We start from the raw sequence: 18716 nt of genomic DNA on the forward strand, positions 1-18716 counted from the left end.
CTACCCGCGATTATACCCATTAAACCCGCGGGTTTAACGGTACAGGCTAAAAAACCCGCAATTTAAACGAACTTCAATTTTTTATGTCTAAAACCTGCATGGATAGCAGGTTAAACGGGTAGCTCGCGGGCTTTAGCCATATAACAGCTCTAGTTTTAAATATCAATGAGAATTCATGAACAATAAAAGAAAGCTGCTCAATGAGGCCAAAAGAACCACGTTTAGCTTGCGTTTTCTTCGCGACTTGCTCTCCTCTCCTATAAAATACCAAAATTACCACTATTATTTTTACTAAATAGACGTAAATCCCCTCTCATTCAAGGTGCGTTTGGTTCACGTAATATAAGATTATCAATGGGAATAAAAGATTACCAGGGAATAAAATTACTGGGAATGTTACATTACTGTGTTTGGTTGGTTTGACATGAATGTAAGATTACATTATTTGGTTGAAGGAATAAAAGATTACTGGAATGTATATTTTACCAAATTATCCTTGTTCTATATTTTTTACCAAGTGTAATTCTAAATATTTATATAAAAATTCTATCTATTGATAATATATATCAATATTTAAATATATCATATATTATTTTAATTAATATTAATATTAAATTTTACATAATTTATGTAAAAATATATTAAAATTTTACATCAACATTTAACTAAATGTTTACATTGTGAAAATTAGCTTCGGTTCATACGTGACGCATTCATTAGGAGGTTTCTTGTATTTTTCAATCGACAATGTTTACATTCTTATATATACAATAATTTATCATAGATATTAATAATAATAAAAAGTTGTAAATTATTTTTGTTATCTAATATATAATATTTATTATATCTTCTATATACAATAATTTATTTATTTATCTTTTATATTTATTATTAATTCTACATATTTTATCATTATTATTTATCTTATGAATTTATATTACGATCTTTCCTGCAAAATCAAATCCTTTGCAAGCACATAAGGAGGCATTTCGCCATCCATTACAAACTCAAAGTTGGTGGAACCCGCAATCGAATATTTATTATATCTTCTATATACAAACTTTATGACACCAAATCATCTAATTTCATGTCTTTTAGGTTGACTACGGATTTGCATTATCGTCAGACCTGATTAACCCATCCAATCCAACCTTGCAATAGGCTGCAGTGAAATACTGTTTCCCCCTAATTAAAACTGAAATCTTGTTTGTTTTCATCAACTGTTTTGAATCAGACATAAAATGTTTCATCAAACTGAACAGAAGCTAATAAAACTTAAAGTCTGTTTGTTTCACTGAAAATATTTTCCAGTGTTTGGATGGTTCATTGTAAAATGTTTTACATTGTTTAGGTAAATTTTCTTGAAAATTGTTTTAAGAATCTGTTTTTAATGAAAAAATTGTACATATTGAATATGTTTTATTATTTATTAATTTTTAAAGATTAATTTTTTATATATAATTATATTTTATAAAAATATGTATTTTAGATAATATTAATAATTGGTTAAAAATATATTATAAAAGTTTATAAATCCTAAGAATGTTTAATTAATAACACACCAAATCAATGGTCAAAAAACATTTCTCATAGAATAATCGATGAATGATAAGAATTTATTATAATGATCTGTCATGCTTTACAACATGTGTAAAATCCCAAAAGCTTCACCATGAATTCCTTCATGTTTCACATGTAAGCAATTGTTCAATCAAATACTGGGACTTGGAACTAAACTGGAACTTTCCAACTCCCATGTCCTTAGATATCTGAAATTCAAACCTCAAGTCCTTAGATACCTCAACCAAAGAAATAAAGCATGTGATTAGAAGCAAACAAGCATGCGTGCTAAAATAAAACTTGCATGAACGTGTTTTTTTCAAGATATCCATATTTGTAATAGAACAGCATAGGCATTCCCAAGAAGTTGTACTACAATTGAGAACGATAAAAGAAGAATGAGATGTATTCATAAGGAGAAAAACCTCAAAACAGAAATAATAATAATATTAAAACGTTAAAGGACTAATCAAGGTTGAAAGTTTCCAAAAATCATAGAGCAAACAAGTTAGAACACCAAGACAAAAGTGTATGCATTAGAGAGAACAGTATGATTAAAGAAGATCCATATAAAGAAACCAAAAACATCAACCACAAACATACTGCTGCATTTGCCAAGGAAATATCACAATTGAATTCAAATGCAAAGATCCATAATGGCAATTGAAAAAGAAGAAGAAGATAAACACATAATACATAGAAGCCTTGGAAAAAGTTGTAAGGTGTTATTATATGAATTGACATGACAATAGCATAAAGTGAAAAGTGGCATAACAGATAAATTAAACGTTGTTCTGAATGAAACACAACACCATATCCTGTTTCACCTCCATCAAACGAAGTTCATACAATCAGAGCAACATCTATGTAATATGCATACATGTATAAATTAATTCTAAAATCTAGTTTGTGGGGTCGAGAGAAATACCTGCTCTTTTCAAAACAAGTTCTTCCCTCCCCATTGCATATAAACAAGTTCTTCCCTCCCCATTGTAGTGTTCTTGCATTGAAGGGCATATGTAATTTGAAAGAAAGAAAAAAGTCAATTCTAAATGCACACCAACTCAAATATCAAAAAATTTGTTGAACTTTTCAACTATATTCAACTCAAATACAAGTCGAAAACTCATGTCTAAAAGACCCACCTGTTCAACTAGAAAAGTAATGCCACCATGATTAACCATTTCATAAGTCTCCCCAAGTATGGGATTGAATGGTTTCCAGGTACGTTGATAGGCATAATAGACATATATAGCCCATGAAGCTGCAATTAGCTACCATCAGTCACCTATTTAAACTTAGAAAGAAATAGAAGTTAGAAGAAACCTTACTAGTGTACACTAATCGCATGTAAGGATCTTCGCATTCATCAGCCAGATCTAACAGGTATGAATACTCCATTTTTTGCAATGACAAAAAAGAACCAAACACAACAAATAACTTTAAAGCAGTGGTTGGATATGAAAACACAAACCTCAGCCATTTTCTGCAACATTGACATTGGCTCAAAAATAAGAACTAAACAAACATATCACACCAAGAGAATAAATTTAATACGAATATGAACAAATAAACGAAATCCACAACAAGAGAATCATATACATAACAAACCCAAAATTAAAGCGATAATAAGAAGAAAGGGAACCGACCCGGCTTCAAAGAGCAATAGAGTACCCGACCATTTAGCCCGAATCGCAACTTGAACATTCTTCGGCCTTTGATTTTGAGCTCCAACAAAAGCGAAACCGCAAATTAATAAACAAGTGAGGAGGAACAAAATGCAAAAGCGAGATCTGAAAGGTGTATCAGTTTGGGTAAAATGAAAGTATATATTTCCCCAATCGATTTTCTATATGATTTCAAATGGAATTACATCCGACATTGATGAGTTAGAGATCGAGCTTTGGGGAGAAATGAAGGATTGATTTAAGGAAACAAACAAATTTAACCTTAGTTCATATTCTAATGAGTAATCCAAACATAACTGTATCAAATAAAAAAACTTCAAAATTCATTTACTCTTTTTCTAACAAACTAGATCTATTCAACTTCTACCTTATTATCCTTTTCTATGATACTACAGCCGCGAGAACAATCTTCCGTTGTACTGAAGAGAATAACAGAAACGAGGAAACTAAGGAGCATAGACATACCACAAACATTGCTTCAGGGTATTACTGTAGAAGATCGCTCAGAACAAACTCCAAAACCTTAAAAAAAATAGATGAAATTTTCACAGAGAAAAATATTCAAGAGGTTTTCGTTTGCAGAAACAAAAGCACAAAATATGAAAATAAAAGAAAGGAAATGGAGGATAAATCTTACCAGGATAAATCTTATTGGGAAAAAAACTGATTTTTTTTGCTTGGACAGAAGCGAGGTCACAAGGAGAAGAAGATAAAGGGTATTTTAGCCCAAACGCTTGAGAATAAACAAAAACTATAGAATATGTGAGAATGACATTCCCAATAATGAAGTTAAAAAAATTACTGTTGGTAATGAGATAATACCCTCAAGTAGGAATCTTTCTCATCCAAATGTGGGTATTATAATCTGGGGAAAAATATTCCTACCAGTAATCTTTTAATCCATGATCCAAATGCCCCCTCAGCGTAAATTTCGATCCCCTCATACCAAAAAAATAAAATAATATTAAATAAATAAAAATAGAATGTGTCGGTGTGTCATCTCTTAGAATTTTGAGCTACTCTGATACAATAATAATAAAAATAATTTTTTTAATAAATTTTAAATTTAATTTTATTTAGAGTGAAAGAGAAAAAAAAAAACTCTAATGGAATGAAGTAATCTTAGTGATATACATTACCTAAAAAAAGGAAACAAAAATAAATAATTTAATTAAATGATAAAATATAATTGAATATGACAAATGAAATAAATAATATCAAAATTCGTATATTTTAATCTATTACAAACGTGTATATGAAGACTGCATATGAAGACTATTCAACTATGTATTTATTTATACATGCATTGTATTTTATCTTTATTTTTTAATTTTATGACTGTCAAAGTTCTTCCACGGAAGCTGCTCTCAACCTGGCGTTGGGGACAGCTTACTACTCTACCTCCCCTTACCTCATTGCAAATAAAACTATGGTTTTGTTGTTGTATATTTTAACACATTAGCATGAATAATTATTATAAAGTAAATAAATAAATTAGCTGACCCTATTCTTATATGTAATGGGGTAAGAGAGAGGTACGATAGTAGGTTGTCCCTAACGCCATGTTGAGAGCAGTTTTCATGGGAGACTTCCGGCAGTCAGAATTATGAATTACCCACCGTGAGACTCGATCCTACGACCACAAGGTTAAGAACCTTGCGTTCTACCAACTGAGCTGAACGGCAAATTCAATAATTATTATAAAGTAGTTATTATAAAAATATATAGTGAATTTGTATAATGCATGATAAAGTAGGTTATTATTGTATAAGGTGACACGCCCTAACCCAACCCAGCTTTTATCTATCTCCATCTTTCTCCACTTCCTCTTGCCTGCTTTTGAACATTCCAGTGGATTAAGAAGGAAAGATTTGTCTTTTTTTTATATAAAAAAACAGTTATTTGTTGTTAAATCTTTCTAAAGATGGAAAGTTTTCAGACAATTATCGTCATTACAACACATCTGATGATGCTACTGAGTTCAGCATCAGCAGCTTCGAATGCGACATCCTTAGTACCAGATCGAGTGCACCATGTGTTCCTCGTGCGAGAATCCATGTCAGAAAGTCCCGTCGAAGCCTCCACCATCTCCACCGCCTCCGTCTCCACCGCCGCCTGCGGTTCCCAACCCTAACTACTGTCCACCGCCACCTTCTCCTCCCAGTTCCAGCGGGGGTGGAGGTGGAAACTACTACTACTCTCCACCTCCGCCATCCCAATCCAGCGGCGGAAACAACTACTACGCCCCACCTCCACCGAGTGGCGGCGTCATCGGCGGCATGTATTACCCTCCGCCTACGTACAGAAACTACCCGACGCCGCCGCCACCCAATCCTATCGTCCCTTACTTCCCTTTCTACTACCACATTCCGCCGCCGCCGTCGGGGGCTCAGAATTTGTCGGCCTATTGGATTTCCACCTTGGTTTCTGTTCTGGGTCTTTTCCTTTTCTTCTTTTAGATGTTAAAAACTAGATGGAAAATAATGTGGCGGATTGACAGATCTGGGGAAAGTTTTATGCAGCTGAGAGAAAATGGAAGAAAATATGAGGAAATAAGGCATTTGCAAAGGATGAAGAACATGAAGTAATAATCTTTCTTTTCTCTTTTATTTTCTTTTTCATGCTGTAGATTAATTATGTAATTTGTTCTTATGATTAACTTTTTGCATCTATTTTTTGGTTCAATTAGTGTTAATTGCAAACTAATAAGGACCCTAAGTTAATTACACCTTATCCTCCTCTCCGGTTTACCGATGGTCTAATTATTTAATTATTTTTAGGATTTTTTTAATTTAATTCATCTGTTATCATTTCTTGTCGTTTGTTTGATTTAGGGTTACCAATTGAATTTTAATTATTACATTAAGTAAATAGAATTTTAGAAATTAAAATAGAGGAGTCGAATTAAATAATTAAATAATATCAGTGACTAAAATCGAAGTTAAGCCTTTCTCCTTAGCTTTTGCACCATTCAATGAACGGACTACCTTCCTTTTCCATAATGGGCTGTCCACTCCTCTATTTCCTTTTCCCTTTTCTTTTAATTAATCTTTTTTTATGAAAATAATTACGTCATCAATGAAAGAAATGAAAACAATAAATCGTAATATTAAAAAATATATAAATTTTATTTAAAAAGACGTATCTTTGATAAATCAAAATTAAATTATTTTTGGTTTGTGATTTTCAAATCTTGCATCATATAGTTATGAGTTGTTTCGAGTGTTTAAATATAATATTTTAAATACCGAGTGTTAAGACAATATTAATATGTGTGTGTGATATGGTTATGCTCGGATAGATGGGTCGCCTTACATATGAAGACTATGGATTTAAACTGTATTTATGGTTACGTTTTTAATTATATTGTGTTTATCGTAAATACAGATATATCCGATATTATCATAGTTATATAATAACGATTTCAGACACTACTCTTATCGCGGTAATATACATGTATGGGGAATTATCTTGGCTTTTTTACCCCACTGACACCGTTTATTTTTATTTTTACTTTTCTAACACCGTTCGACCAATATTTCCAAAACTAGCACCCTTTCTGCTGAGTTGGCAAAGGCGCGTCCCCGGGGGCGCGCTTTACCCGTGTTTTCGCTGAGTTGGATGCCACGTGTGAAAGGCGCGTCCCCGGGGACGCGCCTTTGCCATATCAGCAGACACGTGTGGAAGGCGCATCCCCGGGGACGCGCCTTCCATTAAATGTCATTAATGCCCCCATCCGTTTTTCCTAACTACCCCTCCTCCTCCCCTATATAAACCCCCTCAACCCTCACTCATTCTTCACACCAAAATCATCTTCTCCTCTCTTATATAACTCAAATTCTCCAACTATTTGAGTTTTAAATTTGTTATTAGTGGTAAGAAATTTATTTTTATGTTAGTATTTTTTTAAATAGTTATTATTTTTTATATAATATATTTATGTAAATATTATTTTATTATTAAAATAATATTTATATAATTATTATTTATTTAGAATTATTAATTTTTTTGCTAATTATATTGTTTTGTCTACAGTTATAATGGAAAACGAAATGCTGTTGCGATTGGATAATGATCATATCTCCAGACATTTTAGCGATATGGTAATATTTTTTATAATTAATGTTAATATTTAAATTTATTTTTATTTTAAAGTTATTATGAATTTATATTAATTTTTACTTTTTATAATATATATTATTTAGGATGCTGATCGTATTTTAGAAACTTTTATTAAAAATCCACGTATACCGACACCGGAACGTATTTTGCCATATTTGGCTTCTGCTGGGTTCGGGTATATTGCAACAATTATAGGCGGTTGCAAACTCGAACCTGTCCTAATTTCTGCACTGATTGAGAGGTGGAGGCCCGAGACACACACTTTTCACCTTCCATGTGGAGAGGCAACAATTACGTTGGAGGATGTCTCTATGCATCTGGGGCTTCCCGTCGACGGAAATATGATGTGTGGTATGGCGGATGGTGATTGGCAATCAATGTGCATTGATTATCTTGGAGCTGCTCCGCCAGAGTTTAATGGAGGTAGAATAGCTTTATCTTGGTTGAAAGCTAATTTTGAGGTTTTAAATGAAAATGCTTCAGAGGATCAAGCAAAGGCATGTGCTCGGGCATATATTCTACGAATAATTGGAGGAATATTGATGCCCGACAAATCTCGCAACCAGGTGCATTGTATGTGGTTGCGGCATCTGATCGATTTTGATGAAGCTGGAAGATATAGTTGGGGTGCTGCAGTTTTGGCATTTCTCTTTAGAGAAATGTGTCGGGCGACGAATTATAAGAAAACTGCTATCGGTGGATGTCTTCTGCTTCTACAATCATGGGCGTGGTTCCGCATGCCTTTCTTATGCCCGATCGTGAATGAACCATACGTATTCCCCTTATTGTTGAGGTAATTTTCGAACTAAATTTTGATTTAAATATTTTCAATTAAATAGGGTGATATTTAGTTTATATTATATTTCATAGGTGGTCGATGAAAAGAAAGGACCATAAAAGTATACCTACTGTTTTAGAGGAAATTCGTTTACTTATTGATACGAAAGCTGGGTCTGAGGTATGTTTTTAAATTTGTTTAATTATTAATATTTTAATTTAAAATGTTAGATATAATTAGAATATTTTATTTATTTGAATTGTATATTTATATTTCAGTTTCAGTGGATACCTTATGCGAGCGATGAAGTGAAAGCTTGCATCCCACCCCACCTTAGAGGGTCATTAGAGGTATGGATATCGGTTATACCTCTTATATGTTATGCTATTATTGAGTGGCATCCAGTTGATCGCGTGCTCCGTCAGTATGGTTGTACGCAATATATTCCTGGAGCTCCTAGAAATTTAGACGACGTGCATAACATAGATAGACGGGGAAAGAAAGATGTTAACTGGGTGGTGAGACACAGAGATTGGATTGCGCTTTGGGAGAACCGATATACACTGTTGGCCCCTCGACAATATTACGCTGAAACTGGTCATATGGTTACGGATAACTATATGGACTGGTTTAATGAAAATGGGAAGCCGTTTCTACTTTCGGCGGAAGCACGAGGGGTTAACATTCCTAGGCGCCGAGAAAGACGTCAACCGTCTCAATATCATCGTCCCCCGACGCGTGGACGGAGAGAAGGCGCTACCGGTTCTGCATCAGTCCCACCACAACATCCTTATTCGTCGATGCCGCAGGGGTACATGCCCAGCCCTCCACTTCATATGCCAAGCCCACCAGTTTATATGCCATCTCCGCAGGGTTACATTCCGAGCCCGCAGGGTTACATTCCTAGCCCGCCAGGTTACATGCCTAGCCCGCCAGGTTACATGCCTAGCCCGCAGGGTTTTATACCATATGGAGGTGCATATACGACTATGTTTAATGATCCAGCATATGCTTCATATGCATCTTATTTGGCTGGTGGTGCTTCTCCGCAGACACCTCAATCTTCATCTGGATCACATACATCGATGCCAATGTTTCCACAGTTTCCACAGTTCCCGGGGAGCGGTGGGATTGTTACTAGCACTCCTCCAGGGTCGTTATTTTATACAGGCCCTTCAGCCCCTTCAGCGTCATCTGCACCAAATGAAGAAAATGCTGCTGATGATGATAGTGAAGATGAGGAGACTGAAGAACAAGTTCCACGAAGAAATCCTCCACGAAATAGGCAACCACCGCCATGTGGAACTCATTCGAGACGACGACATCGGTGATCCAGTTATATTTAATGTTATTTAAATAATTAAATTTCAGAATTTTATGTAATTTGGTTATGTTATTTAAATGTTTCATGGTTGTTACATACATATTTTTTTATGTTATTTTTTATTCACATTTAACATTAAATGTTTGATAAATGTTTTTAAAATACAAATTATATTTTTCGAAATTTAAAATAAAAATAAAAATAATATTATTCAAATTTAAATTTAAAATATACTAGAATACATTGTGATATGGATATTCGGGAGAAGTCAACAGAACAAAAACGATGTGGGCATTGTAGAAACATCGGGCACAATAGAAAAAAATGTCCAGCTCTGTTATCATCATATAACCGTTAACTCTTATGTAATTAAAGTTTTTAAATGAATGTTTTTATTTCTAATAATTTAATGTTATTGCATTTATATAATTTGTCAATGTATGTACACCTAAATAATTTTTTTTAACTTTTAAATACATAAATATATTTAATATATTTATTTAATATAATTTTTAATATTATTAGTTATAATTTTTACATTATAATCGAAACATTTTACATAATATATTATTAATTTATAATAATAATAAAAATAAACTATTTATTATAAAACAAAATACGTGTCTGCTGAGTTGGCAAAGGCGCGTCCCCGGGGACGCGCCTTTCACACGTGGCATCCAACTCAGCGAAAAAACGGGTAAAGCGCGCCCCCGGGGACGCGCCTTTGCCAACTCAGCAGAAAGGGTGCTAGTTTTGGAAATATTGGTCGAACGGTGTTAGAAAAGTAAAAATAAAAACAAACGGTGTCAGTGGGGTAAAATCACCAATTATCTTAGCATGGAAGGAACAAGGTGGGGGACAATGAACCAAAATGGGGTAGTTTTGTTATACGGTAGTCGAATATACAACTTAAGGAAATGTGCTACCGAAAATTTTAATATTTTTTAATATTTTCGGTAAAGTGCTACATAAAATTTTATTTTTTTACTGGAAATGTTAATTTTGCTCCCTAATTTTCGGTAAAAAATAACATTTCAGGTAGAGCTTAATATTAACATTTTCGATAAAAAAATATTTTAGATAACGCTTTACTAAAAATATTAAAAAATTATTAACATTTATGATAATATCTTTTATTAACAGTATATTAGACTGTTTTTTCTTATACATTCTGTCAAAACGTTGACAATATTATGTGGGAATGAAAGTAAGAATTCCAAAGGCAATTAAATAGGTGGATGGCACGTCTATGGGTTCCAAACCCTATAGTTTAAGGGGACGTTTGGTTCGAGATATATCACATTATCGAGAGAATGAAGTGTCATTCATCCGTTTGATTGACAGACATTCTCAGCTCCCGTAATAAATTATTTTCAACAGTGATGTTTTGAGGATATATTACTAGGAATGTAATTATCCCTCTTTCCTTAGGTATTGTTACATTCCCAACGTTTTGGACTAAAATGCCCTTAAATATTTTTTCTTCAAAAATATCCTTATGTTGTTGAATAAAAAAAGTTATACGAAGGTTAAATTATAAATTTATCCTTAAACTATTTTAGATTTACAAAAAAAAAGTTCATAATTAGAATTTTATATGAAGTTCAGGGATTAAAATAAAAATTTTATCATTTAAGTAAACCTATTTATCTTTTTAATTTTGTAAAAAAAATTATATGAATTTTATGAATTTAAAATATATAAATTAATCATAATAATATTATAATAGAATTCAACTTGTTAAAAAAACAAATATATAATGAGGACAATTTGGTAAAATATGCATTCTAATAATATTTTATTTCTTTAACCAAACACGGTAATCTTACATTTCTACTAAACCAACCAAACACAAAATACAACATTCTCAGTAATCTTATTCCCGCCAGTAATCCTATCATGCCGGTAATCTTACATTCCATAAACTAAACGCAGCCTAAAGGTATCCCATGGACATTGACAGATGGATGCCCATAGAATTTGGTTGCCTTTGCATAACAATTTTTTTCTTCTAATCCTGGTCTCAATCCTTCTATTTTTCACATATTTGAAATTCAGTCTCTCTGTTTTTAATGTTGATAAACTAGGTTTTCTACTATTTTTATTTAATAATTAGGGTAAAAGACACTTTCCTTATAGATTTGATATAAAATGCACATATCCATATAGTTTGAAAAATACTCATTTAGCCCCTAGGATTTATTTATGATGTATTTATTCTTATCAATTATTTATTATTTTATTTATTTTTATTATCTTCAATAAAATTTTCAACAACTTTTAATGCAAACAGTAAATGCTTCAATTATTGATTCTAGTATTTTATAACCCTAGATTCAAAAATTTTATGGATAAATTAAGCATTTAGTATATAAATTACCAGTTTTGGTCCTTTTAGTACCTAAACTTTTAATTTTTCAAAACCATACTTAACGTTTAGTTTTTATTTTATTTTAGTACCCGGCCTTAAAATCTTAACGTGTTTAGTACCTAAACTATCAGTTTTGATCCGTACTAGTACCTAAACTTTCAATTTTTCACAACTTGACGTTAAATTTTGAACATGATACTAAAATGAAACAAAAACTAAAGTTTTTAACAGCAGGGTATTAAAATGAAACAAAAACTAAACTTTATGAATTGTTTTGAAAAAAATTGAAAGTTTAGGTACAAAACAGACCAAAACTAATAGTTTAGGTACTAGAAATGTAATTTATCCATTTTTTTGTTTAGACAGCATTTCACACATGTAACATTGACAAAGTTGACGCATTTTTTTTATTCTGAAAATACTACATAATCGATTTTAACGCAAATCCTTTGACAGTGTTATCAATCGAATTGCCTAAGAACTACAATTTTGACCACTTTTTCCCCCTTCGGAAATGCAGTGGAACTCTCACAGTATGCCTTAGTTTATGGCTATGGTGCCCTACAATATCCTAAAGTTATCTAGTTCTTAATGCCCTCCAATTTTGCTTGGAGAGAAATAGAATGCTTCAGATCTCCAATATGTAAACTATGTGCACCCATCGGAATCCTTCGAATCCCGAATTCATCGACGATGCTAAGGTGCTCGCATGCATGAATGTCGATATGGACTCGTTGTATCGATCCGGCGGTTACGTGAACTCTACGAAAACCTATCAATTGCTTGTCCGGGGACCATTTTATGGTGGCGGGTGGCTCGGAGAAAACGAGCAAAGTGTGAGTTCCGTCCATATCGCCGGTGTTTTCGACGTCGATGTGGAGAGGTAATGAGAGTGAGTCACATTTGGCATGTTTCACCCTGATGGCATTGGTTGATAATGTTGAGTAGTTTTTGGCGGCAAAGAGATTGGTGTTAATAAGCACTGGGAGATCAGTTGGAGAAAAGGCTAAAGATTGTTTAAAGTGTGTATAGCTCAGGCCGTGACCGAACGGAAACACGACCGGTCCTTTGTAGAACCGATAGGTTCTTCCAGGATAGCCACCGGATGGCCGCATTCCCATGTTCATCATCGGCACTTTAGCTATGTATGATTGCGGATACCATGTCATCGGCAGCTTTCCCCCTGTGGAATACCATCGAATTAGCTCGGAAAAAGTTCGAAAACTAGACATCGAGCAAGTGAACCAAATTGAATAAATCTTGATCAAGTTACCTGGATTTGTTGTTCCAAATAAAACATCTGCAATTGCTGCTCCTCCAGCTTGACCCGGATAACCAGCCCATAAAATGGCGCTTATTCGACGATCGTTCTTGGCGAACGAGACGTCGATTGGGCCACCTGACATCAAAACCAAAACTGTAGGTCCCCTGGAGGCTCGAGCCACCCTGGAAACCAACTCTTGCTGGTGTCCTGGCAAGAGCAGCCCTTCCCTGTCCCTAAATTCCGCTTCCATTGATTGGTCGAGCCCCATCACAAGCACCGTTGCATCGGCCTGGCGAGCAGCAGCTTCCGCAGCTCCAAACAGATTGTTTGCAGTACAAGCAACGTTTGAACAGCCTGCCTGATGAATAGTCCTCGCATATCTCGAAATACCTTGCAAGGGACTCGTGTAACCGCATGCCACTCCTGCATCAGACATGCTTTTACATCCAATACTTGTACTCGAATCCGAGTAATATAGACTAAGAACACGAGCAGTTTACCTGCATAGTTTCCTATCATTGTTTCAGTGACATCTGAATTGGGTCCGATAACCGCAATGGTCCGATGATGATGCGAAGTGGACAACGGCAAAGGCCCGGAGTTCTTTAGCAAAACTATGCCCTGTCTAGCAGCCTCGAGAGCAAGTTGTTTATGAGCTGGCGTGCACACATGTTTCGGACCCAAGCGTCCGTACGGTTGAGCCGATGGCTCGCCGTCAAACATGCCGAGCCTCATTTGGACCGTCATGGTGTTGGCTAGAGCCATGTCAACATCAGCCTCGGCTAACAAGCCCCTCCTTATTGCCTGGTCCGTATAGACTGCCAAAAATGGTCCGCAATCCAAATCCAAACCTACAAACCGAATATCCGAGGCCGTAAAAAATCGAATAACGGGTCGGGGCGGATCGAATCCACGTATTTTCAAGTTGTGTCTGACCTGCTTTGATGGTAGCTGCAGCAGCCTCTTCTGGTGTAGCAGTGAAATGCTGAGTGTCATACATTACACCAACTGAATCACAATCTGATACAATATACCTAATGAAGCCAACACAAAAACAATGAAACAAAACATTAGATAAACAACCTTAAATGCCTCAAACAAGGATTTTTCGGATTAAGTTGATCAGAACGAACCCATTGAGATGCCATTGGCCTCGAATCGTGCCCTTGAGTAGGTCCGGATCGGCACAAGTCGGCTTGCCATTCACTTGATTGTAAGAACACATCACACTAGCAACTTTCCCTTCCACCACACAAGCTTTGAATGGCACATCATATGTATCCACCAGGTCTTGTTTACTAACCTGTATAAAGCGTTACAAATGTCGATATTCAAATCTCGATTCGAACTCGAATTCAAGCGTGGCGTGGGGTTCGAACACCAAACATAATAGGACGATCTCGATTACCCTGGCATTGAAATGGTATCGGTCCACGCCCTTCCAATTATCAAGATCGTAAGCAGTGTAGTGTTTGCAGCAGGCGGCGACTTTTAGGCGGTTCCCGACAGCGATTTGGAGGCCCCGGACATAGTTGGCGGCATATTTACCTGCGAGAACCGGGTCTTCGCCGGGAGTTTCTTGGCCTCGACCCCATCGCGGGTCACGGAATATGTTCACGTTAGGACTCCAATATGTCAAACCAGCCATTCCTCCATTGTACATGGCTCTTGCTTCATCTGAAACCACCTGCAATCGTCCCAATATGTCGGATTCGGGTCGGGTGGAGGGTGTATTATTTTCGAGTCAGATTGTGAAAAATGTATACTTTTTGGGTCAAATCAGGTGATCGAACCCGACCCATGCCCAACCCTAAATAAATTTGCAATTTAATTGAAATCGCTTTCAATCACCCACCGTTATATTAGTTTATAATTTTCCTGTTTTTTTTTTGCAATTAATAACCATAATAATTTATTTTTATCCGAAGTTATGGGCATATGAGTTAAAGAATTAAACTAAGTGGCAATATGGGCATACGAGTAAAAATTTCAGAACGAATTCGAATTTAATTTAATTGATTTATATTATTTTTGTAAATAAATGATATTAAACGATTTTAAATGAGTGTAAAATTTTACCCGTCCGATTTTCTCCCACAACGATTCGTTGAACGAGGCTGCGGTGGTGATGACTTGAGGGAAACTAGTGGCACCCGGGAACGAACCGCCGAACTTGGTCCCCGGACCGACGTTGGACACCCCGTGGAGAGCCTCGGACCACCACTCGTACCCCTTAATCCCGAGCCTCGGCACGGCTATCGCATTGTTAACCAACAACCTGGTCTTCTCTTGCAACGTCAACCTCCCCAGCAAGTCCCTAACCCTCACGTGAATCGGCAAATTCGTCCGGCAGAACTGCAAACTCCTCGTCGACGCATTTCTCGGGTCGCATGCAAACGGTGTTCGACGAGACTCCGTCGAAGAAACGGAGAGGATGGCAAGGAGAAGATGTTGTAGAAGTGCAAGTCTTTTAGACATCTTTGAAACTTGGAATGCTTGTTTTGGTATGTGATGGTTAAAGCCGATATATATACAGTTGGAAAGAAATGTTAAAACATTTAAAAAAAATTATATATATATATATATATTTATTTATAGTTAAATTTTAATAAAATATTATTTTGGTCATAATATATATATTTTATACTAATTTTTATAATTTAAAAAATGTATTTTATTCATGACCGATTTATACATACCATACCTAAAAGTAGGACTATGTAACAGAACTACCGCGGCTTTAAAAGGAAACAAAAAGTCATTAAAAGGTTTAATTTTGATTTTAGTCCCTTTTTTATGATTAATTGTAAGACTTAATCTCTATATTTTAATTTAATATAATTTGACCCTCTCTGTTCAAATTTCTGACACTATTGTTAAGGTAATTTCCCCCCGGGTAAAATAACGATAAATATTGAACTAATATGTAAATTTATAATTGATTGTCGCTTTAGATGTCGTTGCTAATTTGGATCTATCGATAACACTATAACAGTGAAGGGATTAAATCATGTCAAATTAAAGAAGAGGGACTAATATCATAACTATACAAAATTAGAAATAGTACAATGTTGAAGAAGAAGTTGTAGTTATGGTGGGGTCACGGACCAAAGAATCTTTCTTTTTCTGATATCGGTCACGTTAACCGCACATTAAACAGAAGTGTATGGGTTTTACTTTCTTGCTTATTTAGGTCATTAAAATATAAGGTAATTTATGCATTTAGTACCTAAGTTATCAGTTTTGGTTCGGTTTAATATTCAAACTTTTAATTTTTTTCAATCTTACATAACACTTAGTTTTTGTTTTTGTTTAGTACCTCACCGTTAAAAATTAGCGGGTGATTTAAGAGTGACACCTTTCTCACGAGAAAATTATAACATTCATAACTCAATTATCTTCTCAATCCTATTTTGATCACTAAAGTTTTTATAAAAATTTAATTACTTAACTTTCAAATTACTCCTAATTTAGTCACTCAAACTTTCAAATTTAATTGTAACTTTTAATTATATATTAAAAACTAATAATATAAATACCATGTCACAAAAATTATTAATAAAATAAATTAGAATGATTAAAATAGGAGCAATTCGAAAGTTGAGTAGTTAAATTAAAATTTTCAAACTTTAATACTAAAATAGGAGTGAGAAGATAGTTGAGTGATGAATGATGTAATTTACCCATAAAAATGATGTCGTTAAAAACTTAACGACGAAATATTAAAATGAAACAAAAACTAAATGTGGGATATAATTTTAAAAAATTGAAAGTTTAGGTATCAAAATTAATTAAAACTGATAGTTTAGGTACTAAACATGCAATTTACCCTATATATTAACTTTTATTTTATTTGAAAACTAGTGGAAGAAGTAATAGGCGTGTGTGTATATATATATAAGTCATTTTTTCATCTAAACCGCATATACTTTATCTTAAATTAGATATGAAAATGACATTAGTGTATAATTAAAACTATTAAAAACATTTCGTGTATTAAAAATCTCTGACTTTTACATAAGGCTCTAATTAGATTAAACCTCCGAAATCTAAATCAAATCGGATTGAGTTTCAAGTGAAAGAATATGTTTCTCGAATCAGATTAAATTGGTTGTGAATCCGATCCAACTCGATCCATGACCATCTCTTATAAAAATTATAAAATTAAAAATTCTATCATCAATACATCAAATAATTATTTTTTATACATAATATAATATAATATAATATAATATAATACCAATTACAGAACCTATACCTACCTCACATGCTCTAATATAGAGTGACTTAAGTTAAATTATGAATTTTGGATAGGGACCAGAGTGAAAATTTTCCAATCAACGAAGGACTGAATATGATTAAATTGTAGGGGGTTAAATAGGTAACTGTACCATTTAGTCAGGGGGCAAGGTTTGTTGTGTCGAATTTAAGACCAAACCCTTTTAGTTTTACATTAATGGATTGTTTTGTTGTTTTCTTTTCATTTAAGGCCATGGCATGGAGCCATAAGGGATGATCCATTCACAATTGAATCTAGGGTAAACTGCATATTTAGTACTTAAACTATCAGTTTTGATATGTTTTAGCACCTAAACTTTTAATTTCTTCAAAACACACCTAACGTTTAGCTTTTATTTCATTTTAGTACACTGTTGTTTTAAACTTAATACATTTAGTCGAGAATAATGTTATATTCAAACTAAATTTCAGGTCGAAAAACTTCTCTAAATCCCTAGCCATACACATGGTTTTGTTAAACACTTGTGACATTTCACTTTTTGGACCGTTGAACATGTGAGCGAATGAGGTAATTTCTACGAGAAAACTTACATAAAAACCCACCAAATTTGAAAAATTGTAACCAAACATTTACATTTGTAGAATTTGTTGAACTTTAAAGTTGAAAGAAAATCAATTAGCAACACTTCAAGACGCCTCTACTTTAATAAATTGTCACACATAAAAATTCACTTTTTAAAATAAGTCCTTCAATTATTATGTGTAACCACTTTAAGTACCTAAACTATTTTTTGGTCAAAATAAGTCCCTAAACCATGTTTTTTTTGCTCCAAGCCCCTAAACTATTTTTTTAATCAAAACAAATACCTAATTTTTGTGACGTGTCAACATCTTATTGGCCGAAAAATATTTTTCCAAGTGGAAAAATGATAGGACTTAAAATGATTAAATATAATAATATAAGTACTTAGTTTGACCAAAATATATTTTAGGGACATAAAACAAAAAGATAATATAGTTTAAGGAATTATTTTTACTTTAAGCCTAAATTATATAAAATAGTCATTAAATTTATTGAATGATTACAAAATAATCATTAATTTTATTGAGTTGTTATAAATGATCCTAGCCAGAAATGTGAGTTCTTTTCGATTAGTTATTTATTTTAACAATGATGTCTAACCTAAAATTTTTCGAAATCTGAGTTCTTTTCGATTAATTACTTATTTTACGAATGTTGTCCTTCATAAAATTTTATTTATACTGATTTCATTTAAAAAATTTATGTTGTTAGTGTACGTATACCCACTCTGAAAAATATTTTTGGACCTACAACCGATGAAAAAATATTTTGGGTGCTATATAATTAG

General features: G+C 33.8%; 2 protein-coding genes and 1 long non-coding RNA gene across 8 annotated transcripts; 1 reads left to right on the forward strand and 2 right to left on the reverse strand.

Annotated features, from left to right (window-relative positions):
* Positions 1 to 1605: 1605 nt before the first annotated feature.
* On the reverse strand, positions 1606 to 3973 carry LOC120175112. Of its 5 annotated transcripts, none has more exons than XR_005521232.1 (6): positions 3886 to 3973; positions 3714 to 3770; positions 3210 to 3275; positions 2706 to 3046; positions 2489 to 2560; positions 1606 to 1769 (listed from the first exon to the last, which is right to left on the reverse strand). It is a non-coding gene; the product is annotated as an uncharacterized LOC120175112 (long non-coding RNA). The 5 variants fall into 5 exon arrangements; XR_005521231.1 differs by having other exon boundaries at positions 3210 to 3288; XR_005521230.1 differs by having other exon boundaries at positions 2706 to 3275.
* Positions 3974 to 5115: 1142 nt separating this feature from the next.
* On the forward strand, positions 5116 to 5799 carry LOC120175110 (arp2/3 complex-activating protein rickA-like). 2 transcript variants are annotated; one of them, XM_039181814.1, is made up of 2 exons: positions 5116 to 5709; positions 5741 to 5775. In XM_039181814.1, the coding sequence occupies exon 1, from the start codon at positions 5282 to 5284 to the stop codon at positions 5705 to 5707; it is 426 nt and encodes a 141-aa protein (XP_039037745.1). In that variant the 5' UTR covers positions 5116 to 5281; the 3' UTR covers positions 5708 to 5709; positions 5741 to 5775. The 2 variants fall into 2 exon arrangements, with proteins under 2 accessions (XP_039037745.1, XP_039037746.1); XM_039181815.1 differs by having other exon boundaries at positions 5267 to 5350; positions 5390 to 5799.
* Positions 5800 to 12322: 6523 nt separating this feature from the next.
* On the reverse strand, positions 12323 to 15592 carry LOC120175069 (beta-D-xylosidase 1-like). The gene is made up of 7 exons (XM_039181771.1): positions 15187 to 15592; positions 14516 to 14794; positions 14241 to 14410; positions 14044 to 14141; positions 13608 to 13958; positions 13117 to 13530; positions 12323 to 13026 (listed from the first exon to the last, which is right to left on the reverse strand). The coding sequence occupies exons 1-7, from the start codon at positions 15583 to 15585 to the stop codon at positions 12425 to 12427; spliced, it is 2313 nt and encodes a 770-aa protein (XP_039037702.1). The 5' UTR covers positions 15586 to 15592; the 3' UTR covers positions 12323 to 12424.
* Between the last annotated feature and the right edge of the window lie 3124 nt (positions 15593 to 18716).

This window comes from Hibiscus syriacus, unplaced genomic scaffold, assembly GCF_006381635.1.
Source record: "Hibiscus syriacus cultivar Baekdansim isolate YM2019G1 unplaced genomic scaffold, ASM638163v2 tig00112159_pilon, whole genome shotgun sequence".
Classification (NCBI taxonomy): Eukaryota; Viridiplantae; Streptophyta; class Magnoliopsida; order Malvales; family Malvaceae; genus Hibiscus; species Hibiscus syriacus.